Source organism: Eptatretus burgeri, chromosome 7 (assembly GCF_056783735.1).
Source record: "Eptatretus burgeri isolate ZD-2024b chromosome 7, Ebu_testis_v1, whole genome shotgun sequence".
NCBI classification, from domain to species: Eukaryota; Metazoa; Chordata; class Myxini; order Myxiniformes; family Myxinidae; genus Eptatretus; species Eptatretus burgeri.
Genome location: NC_140967.1, coordinates 79,979,525 through 79,991,888, shown reverse-complemented (window position 1 = coordinate 79,991,888; position 12,364 = coordinate 79,979,525). Strand labels below are relative to the sequence as shown.

General features: G+C 41.4%; 1 protein-coding gene across 11 annotated transcripts in view; it reads left to right on the top strand.

Annotated features, from left to right (window-relative positions):
• The window catches only part of DLG2 (discs large MAGUK scaffold protein 2), a 652,065-nt gene extending 640,481 nt beyond the window's left edge, over positions 1 to 11,584 (top strand). For all 11 annotated transcript variants that reach the window (XM_085889199.1, XM_085889200.1, XM_085889205.1 and 8 more), the window contains 2 exons: positions 8,239 to 8,330; positions 8,544 to 11,584. In XM_085889199.1, coding sequence (XP_085745325.1) covers positions 8,239 to 8,330; positions 8,544 to 8,650 — 199 coding nt within the window. In that variant the 3' untranslated portion in view covers positions 8,651 to 11,584. The remainder of the gene's footprint in view (positions 1 to 8,238; positions 8,331 to 8,543) is intronic.
• The last annotated feature ends 780 nt before the right edge of the window (positions 11,585 to 12,364 follow it).

The window sequence follows — 12,364 nt, the reverse complement described above, 5'->3', positions numbered from 1 at the left end:
GATCCTTGTGGAATATCTTTGAACCCATGTCCCTCTACATGGCAATTTATTGTTTCTGTGTGTTGTCTCCCTACCTCCCGATTATGATATCTCTGCATATGAGTACTGGCAGCCAATGTTGGCTTTCACCCACAGTTGTCTTTCCTTAATTTGTGGCAACTTCAACTCTCACCATTACAGCTAACTTCAAATCAGTCATACCACTGCAGATCATGCCCTCTTAAAAATGTGTGTCTCTCTCGCTATCTTCAGGTAACTGCCAAAAATCCCACCATGGATGGTAGGTAGTTTAACCTGGCAGATTTCTCTGACCTGCGTTCCACATTTCTTCCCCTGAATGGTCCATTATTCCTTTATCTCTGGACATTGACATTGCCTGAGATTTTTAAAAAACATTTCCATATTTCCTTCATCAGTTCATACCTTTATGCATTCAACTATCATGCCCAACCTCCTGTCCCCCAGTGCAATGAATCTAGTGTTGAGGCTGTTGCCAGAAAGCAGATCGCCTGTTCCTCCTGCAAAGTAAACTCACCAATCTAAAAATGTACTTTCCATATCAAAGTCTAAAACAGTGTGTTTCGGTCTAAAGATGTGCTAGACCACATCTGATCTTGCATGTCTTTCACCATCAGTAAAAGCTTGCTGCCAGTTGTTCAAGCCTGTCACTGGAACTTGCACTCATATAACTTGAAGGATAGTCATTAGGGACAGTGCTCTTCTCAAGGCTGAGTGACCTTAACTCTTGTCTTTGTTGAAAAGTGTCACCTTTTCCTTTTAGCTCACCTACCCCTACCTCCCCCCCTCCTCTAAAGAAACCTCCATCAGAATATTCAGGTAAAGTAGGTAAATTCCAAACCCTCTTTGACTCTTTCACTGCTCTGGGCAAGGCTGTTTAGGATGGTCCCATTGACATCAGCACTTTCATCCTCAAGAGTTGTTAATCTGCTATGTCCAACTCTTCATTACCTCCACCACCAAAGGTGGCAGAGGTTATATTTTCACCCTGTTTGTTTTCTGATTGTTTGTTTGCTTGCTTGTTTGTTTGTAAGCAGTATATCTCAAAGAGATATCGATGGATTCGGACAAAACTTGGTGGACAGGTTGGGTGTGCAACAAAGACTAATTGATAAGATTTTAGTGAAGATCCGGATCCGGATCTAGATACTAGAATTTTTTAAGTGATTCTTCACCATTGAGAAATGATTTTTTGGGGTTTTTTTGTTGTATTATACATCGTCAAGACTCGTTGAAGAGTGAGAACACAGAATCGATCAGGATGCAACATACAAAAGGAACAGCAGAAGGAGAAGGGGGAAATGCCAAAAGCAGGGCTGAGAGGAAGAAAATAGATGGGGACAGACAAACAAGGGATACGGGTGATGGTGAGGGATAGGAGAGATCTCAAGGAGTGGACAAGATGCATATAGAAGCAAAAAATAAATTTTGGGTTGGGGGGGGGGGGTGGGGTGAGAGAGGTGGTTTCATGAGTGTAGAAAAGATCATGGTTTTTGGATGGGGGATGATTTGAGATGGTGGTGAACAGCTTGAAGACCTGGAGAGAAGAATGAGATTGAAGAGAATGTGAAAGTTAATGGTTCCACAGGTGGGAAAGAAGAAAAACAAATGAGTGGAGGTGAGCAGTGGTTCTGGATTTTGGCCTTTTCACAAGAAGGGGGTTACTGGTAGACAATGTGCGTCCTGCATATACCTGGGGGGATAAAGCACGGAGAGGGAAAGAGGGTGCAAAACCAGAAAGGAAGCTGAAAAAGACAGAGAGACCACCGACATATCGGCGATGACAAATTGATAGGCCCAGAGACTCAACTTCATCACGAGAGATTCCATTGATCTTGAAGGCCTTGGTTTCCACGGTGTCAATCTGAGCAAGGTGTGAGGCAGGGGGCTACCAGCCCGGAGGGGAGAGCAGTATTCCATCAGGCTGTGGATGAAGGCCTTGTTGGAAGATAGGATTTAATGAACCTACAAGGCCTATCCACTCTACATGTGGATATGCCGTGGAGGTGGATTTATGTCATGGACATAGTGCTTCTACGCTATCTGCAATGGATAGATGCCTCCAATCCTGAACACGCGATCATGTCCATCGAACTGGACATATTCCTTGCATTTGATAAAGTCTGATCCCCTGCCTTGCTTTGCAATATGTCGGCTAAAGGTATTCAGCTTTGGATGGCATTCTCTCCCATGCCCTAGCTCATCTGAGGATATTTTGAGCCTGGCATTCCTCAGGATAGCATTCCTGGACAAATCCTGTTCTTCGTCAACATGAACAACCTCTCTTCATCACTGGAAAAAAACACTGCATCAATTTGCAAATGACTCCACATTGTTAAGGACTGTTCCTCACCACTTCGCCAAGCAGGCTGCAGCAGGATCCCACTCTGTCGATGTGGAGAACATATGACTGGTCATATACCTCGACCGTTTATTTGAATGCAGGCAAGTCCTACACTCATTTTGTCCCTTAATAAGGACCAATGCAGCCTCATCCCACAATTTATTTCTCTGCTCAGCCTTTGGGACAGACAGCCAGTGGAGATCCTGGACATCACCATCAACTTTAACCTTTCTTGGGCAGATCACATCTCCATGCTGGCCTCCAAAACTGGCCACCACATTGGAATTCTCAGCAAAGCCAAGTCCTTCCACAGGTGTCCCAAACTTGTCACAGTACACACAATGGCCATGTCATGAAACATGGCTATCCACTGTGGACTGGTGCTGCATCTTCCCATCTCACCTTCCTTGATGCATAGAAGTTAAAGGTTACATACACCCCTGAATAAAAGGCCCTCTGCGTCATTGGAATCTCTCATCAGGTCGCTGAGTCTCAGGGTCTGCTTCTCGCATTCATTGCAGGCAGGTTGTTGGCCTTGCAGTTTATTTTATTTTATTGCAGAGCAGATAGAGGAGAGAGAGAGAGAGGAGGGGAGGAAAAACAGTTACCCACAAGTCAGAAGGTTGAGTAAAGCAGGATTAATGGGGGTATACAATATTGTGGGTAGAGATGCGATAAATTGGATCCACATACGTTTTATAGTTTACTGACATCCCATTTAACCTCTCTTTAGAGTATTTAGCTGCGTACTGGAACGTAATGATCTATTTTTGAGATACTGACATCTTTTTTTTTTTGGAATACAAAGTCGAGGCTCATGTAAGAGCTAATACACAGAAACATAACAAGACAGGAGATGAGAGGGGTGGGAGAGGGAAACAAAATAGTGGGGAACAAAGACAATAGGATATCTGTGGAATGAAGAGGGATGAGGCAGGGTACATGGGGTAAACCAGATGGTATTACAGGGACTTTCAGGAAGGAAAACAGGGAATTTGAAGGAGGTGAGTTTGCGGTGGATTAAGGGAGTAGAAAAGATCAAGATTTTTGATGGGGGAAGATCTGAGGTGGTGGTGAACAGCTGTTTTGAAGACCTGGAGGGAGTAATGGGATTGAAGAGAGTGTGGGAGTTTGTTCCAGAGGTGGGAAAAATAGGAATGAAGGAGTGAAGGTGAGCAGTAATTCTTGATTTTGGCAGTTTCACCAGTTTAATTGCAGGTGGGATAATCTTTAACATCAACAAACTAATTACAGGTGGGATAATCGGTATTATATCCTCATTTGAAAGATGATCTCTTGTGTACCCCACTACATACTTGAATATGGTACTGCACTCCAATGGCAGTTTTAATCCTACTGTAATTCACGGATTATTATCTGTGTTTGGTTACATGTGTTTGATTGTGTGGTGTTTTTAAACTTCTATGCACTCCTGAACTGCTGGATGGAATAAATTGAAAACTTGTGGCATAGCACCACTGTGTATGGCGTAGCATCACTCCCGGTGGGAGGAGGTATTACAAGTCATATTCATTGACACAGATTCTGGGGGAACGAACCGGTCTATAATTCGGGGGGAATTATCCTATCAATCAGGATGGGTTCCTCGCTAATAGGATTCAACTCCACATGGGAACCAAATCATTGACCAGACAACTCAGAAGTGAGCATACTCCCAACTGTGCTCTTCTCTCATCTCCCAACCAACAGCCACAGACATCAACCACCTGAGTACTTACCAGGCTCGAAATTTTGAGGCTTCCAAGATCTGACAACATTGAATAACTATCTAAGCTTCAGATCATCCATCTTCACTTTGTCCATTGGCTTGTGCTGCTTCCCATGGTACAGCTTATGTTTTTGTCAGCACCTTGAGTCAAGCTTTATGCCTTTGTTGGACAAATGCCAAGCGATTGTCATTGTTTCTTGAAAGCATTGTAGGAAGTGAAGTATTTGTACAAAATGACAAACAAACCAAGTAATCTGAGGTTCCAATTTCACACATCTGAGATCATGTAGCTGGCTAGGGGACATTAGTTGAATTATTATTTTTCAAACACCGTCGCATGAATTATTCCTTCATGATTATTAAATCCAATGTGAGGACTCACAATAAGAAGCCATTGAAAGGACTGACCAAATCGTTAAACCTCATGAGGATAAAGGTCCTTCAGCTGTAAAGTGTAAAAATAAAATTGGAGAGAGAGAGCCTAGACTTTTGGAAGAGTGAGGTGACAGACGCTACTAATCAACACACTCACAGTGGGCAGTGGAACAACATGTGGACTTAACGTGGCAGAGCAATCTGCAAATAGATAGTGGGAGGGTTGGGGAGGGTGAACAAGGATAGAAAAGATCAGGAGAAAGTGAATGTACAGTACCTATAAAAAGTCTACACCCCCTTTCAAATTTTTTTTACCTTTTGTTGCCTTATGGCCTGCAATTAAATTGCATTAAATCAGACTTTTCCCACCTTTATTTAGACATCGTAACCCACAACTTCCAAGTGAAAAACAATTCCACAAATTTCAGACAATTTATTAAATATACAAAACAAGAATATATTGGTTGGAAAAGTGTTCACTCCCCCCAAAAAAGCAATTGTAAATGAGCTCCGGTGTAACCAATCACCTTCAAAATCACACACCAAGTTTATTGACCTCCACCTGTGTTAAATTGAAGTGATTCTGATTATTTCATAATAAAATCAGCTGTTCCTGTAGGTTTCATCTGCTGGGTAGTGCATTTCACAGCAAAGACTCAACTGTGAACACCAAGGAGCTTTCAAATCACCTCCAGGATAAAGTTGTGGAAAGGCACAGATCAGGGGATGGATATAAAACATTTTAAAAGCCTTGAACATCCCTTGGAGCACAGACAGTCATGACAATCATTAAGAAGTGGAAGGTGTATGGTACCATCAATATCCTGCCGAGATCAGGCCATCCCTCCAAACTGGATGACCAAGCAAGTGGGTGACTGATCATAGAGGCCAATAAGGGGCCAATGGCAACTTTGAAAGACCCTCGGGCCTTTATGGCAAAGACTAGTCACTGTGTGCATGTGACAACAATATCGCAAGCACTCCATAAGTTTGGCCTCTATGGTAGGGTGGCAAGGAGGAAGCCATTACTCAAAAAAACCCACCTTGGGTCCCATTTGAATTATGCAAAAATACACTCTGGAGATTCTGAAGCTGTGTGGCACAAAGTTTTGTGGTCTGATGAAACCAAGATATAAATTTTTGGCCTAAATGCAAAACGTTACATTTAGCGGTAACCCAACATCGCACATCACCCAATAACACCATCCCTAGTGTGAAGCATGGTGGTGGCAGCATCATGTTATGGGGATGTTTCTCATCAGCAGGACTGGGGCACTTGTCAGGATGGAAGGGAAAATGGATGGAGAAAAATACAGAAAAATCCCAGAGGAAAACCTGCTGAAAGAAAGCTGAAATTGGGACAAGAAGTTCACCTTTCAGCATGACAATGACCCAAAGCGCACAGTCAAAGCTACACTGGAGTGGCTAAGGAACAAAAAGATAAATGTCATTGAGTGGCCCAGTCAGAGCCCCGACCGGAATCCAATCGAAAATCTGTGGCATGACCTGAAGATCGCCATCCTTCCACACTTCCCACACAACTTGACTGAGCTTGAACAGTTTTGAACTCAAGAATGGGAAAATATTGCCCAATCAACGTGTGCAGAGTTAGTAGAGACCGATCTCAACAGACTCGCAGCTGTAATTGCTGTCAAACTTGCTTCCACCAAGTATTAACTCAGGTTGGGCGGACACTTATCCAACCAAGATATTCTAGTTTTGTATTTTTAATTAATTTTCTGAAATTTGTAGAATTTGTTCTCCATTGGAAGTTGTGGGTTACAATGTGTAAATAAAGGTGTAAAAAGTCTGATTAAATGCAATTTATTTCCAGGCTATAAGGCAACAAAAGGTAAAAATTTTGAGAGGGGGTGTTGAATTTCTAGAGGCACTGTATGTGTGTGTGCATGTTTATGTGTATGTAAATATATATATATATATATATATATATAATTTTTTTTTTATATATATATATATATATATATATATATATATATATATATATATATATATATATATATATATATATATATATATATCCTGGTGTTGGCGCAGTGGTTAGGGCAGCGGCTTGGGATCCAAAAGGTCCTGAGTTCAAGCCCCGTTGGGCCACTGAATTAATACACCAGGGGGTTGACTCAGCCTGTCATCCTTCCGAGGTCGGCGAAATGAGTACCAGTGTACTGGGCCGGTGTATACCCCGGTTAAAATAGGTGTACCATATCCCTGTGTCGTAAGAGGCGACCAGGGTTGCGTCAGGAAGGGCATCCGGCGTAAAACATGTGCCAAATCACGATGCGGATCATACGGATGATCCGCTGTGGCGACCCCGAACGGGAGCAGCCAAAAGAAGAAGAATATATATATATATGTGTGTGTGTGTGTGTGTGTGTGTGTGTGTGTGTGTGTGTGTGTGTGTGTGTGTGTGTGTGTGTGTGTGTGTGTGTGTGTGTGTGTGTGTGTGTGTGTGTGTGTGTGTGTGTGAGACATGAGTTCCTCCATGACAGAATGTATATATTTGACCGAATGGCCTCTATAAATGGCGTGCAGTAACTTTTAGTACATTAAAATGAGCAATTTTGGTGTTCCTTAGGTTTTTAATGTTTACTTGTTGTTGATTGGCAAACAAATGGTGCAATGGCACTTGAAAGTTTACCAGGTGATCAAAATTTGGGCATTCTCACGAAATAGGTGAGTGGAGTAGTGGTGCTTTCCTTCAATTTTTGTTTACAAATCAATCTGTTAATATTTTATCTTATTATAATGGAGCAAACGTATATTGTTATGCTTGTATGTTTGTGACCAAACGTCTTCTTCTTATTCAAATTTTCTTTAACAAATTCTGCCATGTTGTTGATATATATATATATATATATATATATATATATATATATATATATATATATATATATGTATATATATATATATGTATATATATATATATGTATATATATATATATATATATATATATATATATATATATATATATATATATATATATATATATATATATATATATATATATAGCCTAAGAAACACATTCAAAACTTACCTGTATTCATCAGCACTGATTTTTTTTGTTACGTTGACTTGATTAATGAAGATTGAGATCGAGATATGGGCAAAAGAAAATATATAACATTTAAACCTGGCCAGAAGTCCAAAGGAAGTGATGTTTTGGGGGGCACATCTGCTCTGGAAAGCTGGCTGTTTGAATTTACATTCCAATTTCTGATAAATTTGCGTTGCCCTTCCATTCCAGCTCTAACTGATAAATTAAAATCAATATAAAGTTGTGCTCAGTTCCTTTTTTGATTTATGTGTGTTGGGTTCTGACTTCTGATTAATATTCAGACAGAGCACAAAATATATTTGGCCAACCTCTCCCACCATCCAGCCCCCCCCCCCGACCACCATCCACCCCATCCCCATATCCTCCCACAACCTCCGATCCAACACCACCCCCACTAACCCACATGGACCATTCCTCCCCTTCTCTTACTCCCGGAGAAAGCAGGCATGGTCAAAGATGCCTATACCTCAGCAGCGACGTGTGGTGAGGCACGCGAAGCACGCCGATCCACACTAGTTACTTCCAATAACCCAATTAGAATTGCTGCAACAGAATTAATACAATTGATTTGATCCTTCGGTCTAAATGAGTGAAACCAACACATCCTCATTCAATTAGAAGTTTATCTTCCATAAGTTGGGAGTTTAAAACAGGAATTGCTAGCTTATGCCTGTTTGCACAACTGTACATGTTTGCAGGGAACTCAACAAAAGGCTGTCTGAGGAGCAAGCCAAGAAGGCCAATGACCGAGCCATCAAATTGGAACAGGAATTTGGAGAATATTTTACAGGTGATGCATTTATTGCGCTTCATTGCTTCTCTTTTTTGTAGTCTATTTCAATTGAACATAAATGTTGACAGGCAGGAGGCAGACGACTTAAACAAACCTGCAATCATACACATCCAGAGTGCCATCTACTGTTCAATGAACACCTCTAGTTCCAGGAAGCAGTTATGCCTCTTTCCCCCCTCCTGATTTCACTTTCTCTTTTTTTCATGACAGCCGTTCTGCAGGGAGATACATTGGAGGAAATCTACGGGCAGGTAAAGCAGATCATCCAGGAGCAATCGGGCCCCTACATTTGGATCTCATCCCGAGAGAAGCTCTGACTTTTGAACACTCCTCTCTCCTGTCCCTGGGCTTCTGTCTGCAGACGTTCAACTCACTCACCCAGCAAGTGGTGTCTTCCCTACCATCTTTCTTAGTACTCGTTCTGCACTTCCTCTCAACCACTGCACATCCATTCATCCTTCTGTCCACCCCTCCTTCAAGTGCTTTTTTCTTCTTCCTCCCTCCCTTTCCTGGGTGAAAGCCACGTTTTGGGAATAGGCAAGGCCTTGCTACAATGCAAGCCAAGGAGCCTTCCTTCAGTAGGCCCTGTACAATATCTTGTGTGGAGTGGTGTTTTAAGACAAAAAGCAGGGAGAGAGAGCAGTTGAGCAGAAGAGCAGAGATTCTCTCAGCACGCAATCAAAAAGGCCGGACTCAGAAGAGCATGCTTTTTCCAAAATGAATTTGCTTGCAGCCATCCGAGGTTTTATTCGGCCAACTTATCATTATTCTGAAATGTTTTATTTTATGCCGACAGATGTTGCACCAAGTGGTCAGACTGTGATTTCTTAATACTAATTATTGTGACAGTTGTTTTTTTTGTTCATCATCACCTCTTTCATGTGAATCTCAAACACCTAAACCAGACCCAGGCATGGGAGTTGCAGGCAATGTGCCATATTACCTGCACAGCATGGAATGATCATGAGCAGTACTTTATGGCTGAAATATGTGTGATTTGGAAAATTGTTGCTCTCAGAAAGTGACCAATTTTTCTGCCTTATTGTGGCTGCAGTTGGTGGTGCAGTTCAGTCGAGACAGGTAAAAGAAGAGCTGTATTTTTTGGGGGGGATTTCCTAGTTCCTCATGACTTTGAGCGGCTCAGGAAGGAAATGGTGTTATCGCACTGTTGAAAAAGCACGGGATATGAAATATTTTGCAAAATGGTGTAAACAAACATTTTAGCTGAACGAAAGGGTCTGTGAGTCTGCATTGTTCGTTTGTCAACCCAGCGGTCACCGTTTGTACAAAGCATTGCTTGTGCCCTGTCCTGTATTTATCGGCACGCTTTGAATGTTTTAATTTGCTCTCACATTGTGGCAGGTACAAATAAATGCTAAATGCAATCTTTATAGAAACGTAAGTAAACAAGCGCTATTCACTGATTTTCACATAGGTACTTTCCACAAGCACATGTCTTAGCAGGTAGGTGGTGATTTTAACATCCAACCCCTTTGAACCACTTCTCACACTTCCTCTTAATCCATCAGGTATCGATTGACAGAGGCCGGGCAAAGTGGTGCTTTGAGGGGAACGCAGAAAGTCATGGGAAAAAATGGCCTATGATATTACGATGATGCAGCTGATGCAAATCGTATTTTTGGTATTTTGGAGACTGAGGAGATGTGAAAAGTTGGAGAAAGAGGCAATTGTGCCCTTGGCAAAAGAAATGGAAAACTTTTTACTGGGTGCCTTGGCTTTAGCTTGGGAATGGTCTGTATTTCCCATACTTCCACAATTTGCCTGTTGTTTCGACCAGCCAGTGCACACCTGTTTGTTTGAGATCCACACTCTACCTGTGCAACATCTTCCCAACGCAGTGCAATCTCTTACTGAGTCACTGGATTCCTAGTTAACAAACACCCTTGCCCTACAGCAGAGCATGAATTCAAAGATAGTTTCTATGCCTGCCTGGCCTGCTGAGAAGAGCGTTTCTGAAAAGTTCAGATTAAAAATACATTTATATTTCAAGCTTTCTACATCATTTTTGTGTTTTTACTGAGCCTTTTTTGAAACTAATAGTTGCTTGATGTCGAGTAACCACGTACGCTTCGAGTATGGATGGTGGCGTTTTATTTATTGATGCTCGGGCCATCCCACCGAAGCATTTCCTTCCATTTATGCTGCTCTGTAAAAAAATAAAAAATAAAAATTATAGTAAAATAGGAAGGCAAAAGATGAGCACTTTTATAAGAAACCACTTTAGATCGCATGAGATTTAATTTGGGTTTTGAGTGAACAAATTGCTTTGGCCATTGAAGGTTCTGATAATTTTTGGATAGTTTATTCAACTTTGCGAGTTTGTTTCCTGTCGGCGTGTTCAATGTAAAGGCAAATGGATAAAAGTTAAGGTTTTGTTTTTGTACCTTACCACGTCCTATCTGAAATCACAACAGCCTGCCATAACTTTATATCACATTAGTTACCGAATGAGATGATTGGTTTATCATGACAAAAGGAAGGCATCGATGTTGCTGAAGCAGTATTCAATGCCAAATGGGCCAAATTTATCTTGGCGGTGACTCACCAACATTGCTGCATTAACTTTCTGCCACAATTGCCGGAGTAACGGCCCAGACACTTGATAGCATGGCCGGAACCAAAAGCAAGAATACTGTTTTGCCTTGAAAGGTACCTGTAGCATAATGCCACATAAGCATATAGAATTGACCTTTCTTTTTAATACGATGGCATTGCTTTACTGTTATCCATACACCCTCTGGGTAACAATAACCCAGCCATCAGGGGTCACTGTAGGGATGAATCAGTTGGTGTAGGGCTACAGCAGAAGTGAAAAATGAATCTTGAGCAGAGCTTTGTACATACCTGGTCATCTCTTAGTCACTTTGCAGTGGGGTGCTGTTTGGAACATTTGGGTATATTTTAACCACTCTTAAGTTATTTGGTTCCTGGAAGCATTTTTGCCACACATCAAACTAAAAGCATGAGATGTTAACTCGATCATTATTCCTACATCTGTGTTTAATGTAGATTGAGCTGTGGCTTTCTTTTTACTTATACGGTCATGAATAAATACTGGCTGCTTATGGGTTTATTGGAACGTTCTCTCCTTTTTCAGGCCCAAGGATGGGGAACTCTTTCCAGGCTTGCTTCTGTTTCACTAACTTATATCTGTGTGTTTGAAACGGCACCCCAAAAGGTTGCATCTGTGCAAAGAGAGACATTTAATAAATATTTCATGTACAACAGCATATGTGTTGCATGATACCTGGAGCTCATTGGAAATGCCGCACCACTTTGTATAAGTTGGCCGTTTTGCAAACCACCTTATTCGGCCTGCTGTCATTTTTTTAATACAAACACAATCGCACATTTTTGTACATGAAAGACTCTATGTACCACCATAGTTATGCTTTAATGTCGACAACTGCAGTCATACGAGACCATCGTATGAACAAACGCTAACGGTTATAACAAAAACGTAATTTTTTTTTTTTATTCTTTTCAAAAGGCATCTACAATGTCATGTATTACAAGTCTCTGGGTTTTGCCTGGAGAATGTGGAAACAGACATGAGCAGCGCTCCAGCCACTCAGCCCATGTCTGCCAAAAACTTGACTCCCATCTCCTTCGTTTGAGCTTGCAAGCCGACTCCAAGCTTCAAAAAGCCAAATGGCCATGTGAACAAACAGTCGGCAAAGAAAAGGATGTTTGTTCTTTCCCAGACTCTTGGAGCCAATGGTGTGAGCAAAATCACGTTGTATTGTAGCATTTATGCAACAGAGTTTAATGGATCTTTCTTCCAATGCACAGTGAGTGTGAAATCAAGCATGAATTTGATCACACAAGTACTTCATTGTGAACACTAACATAACAAAACTAACAGTTGTCTCTTGCTACATTGCGCCCTGTCGTTCTGTTCTTCCGTGAGCCTCGATAGATGTATAAAATAAAGAAAAGCAAAATATACAACGTCGTTGTTGTTAACAAAGGGAATTCGAAAGATGGGATTATCCATTGATCGATCACAA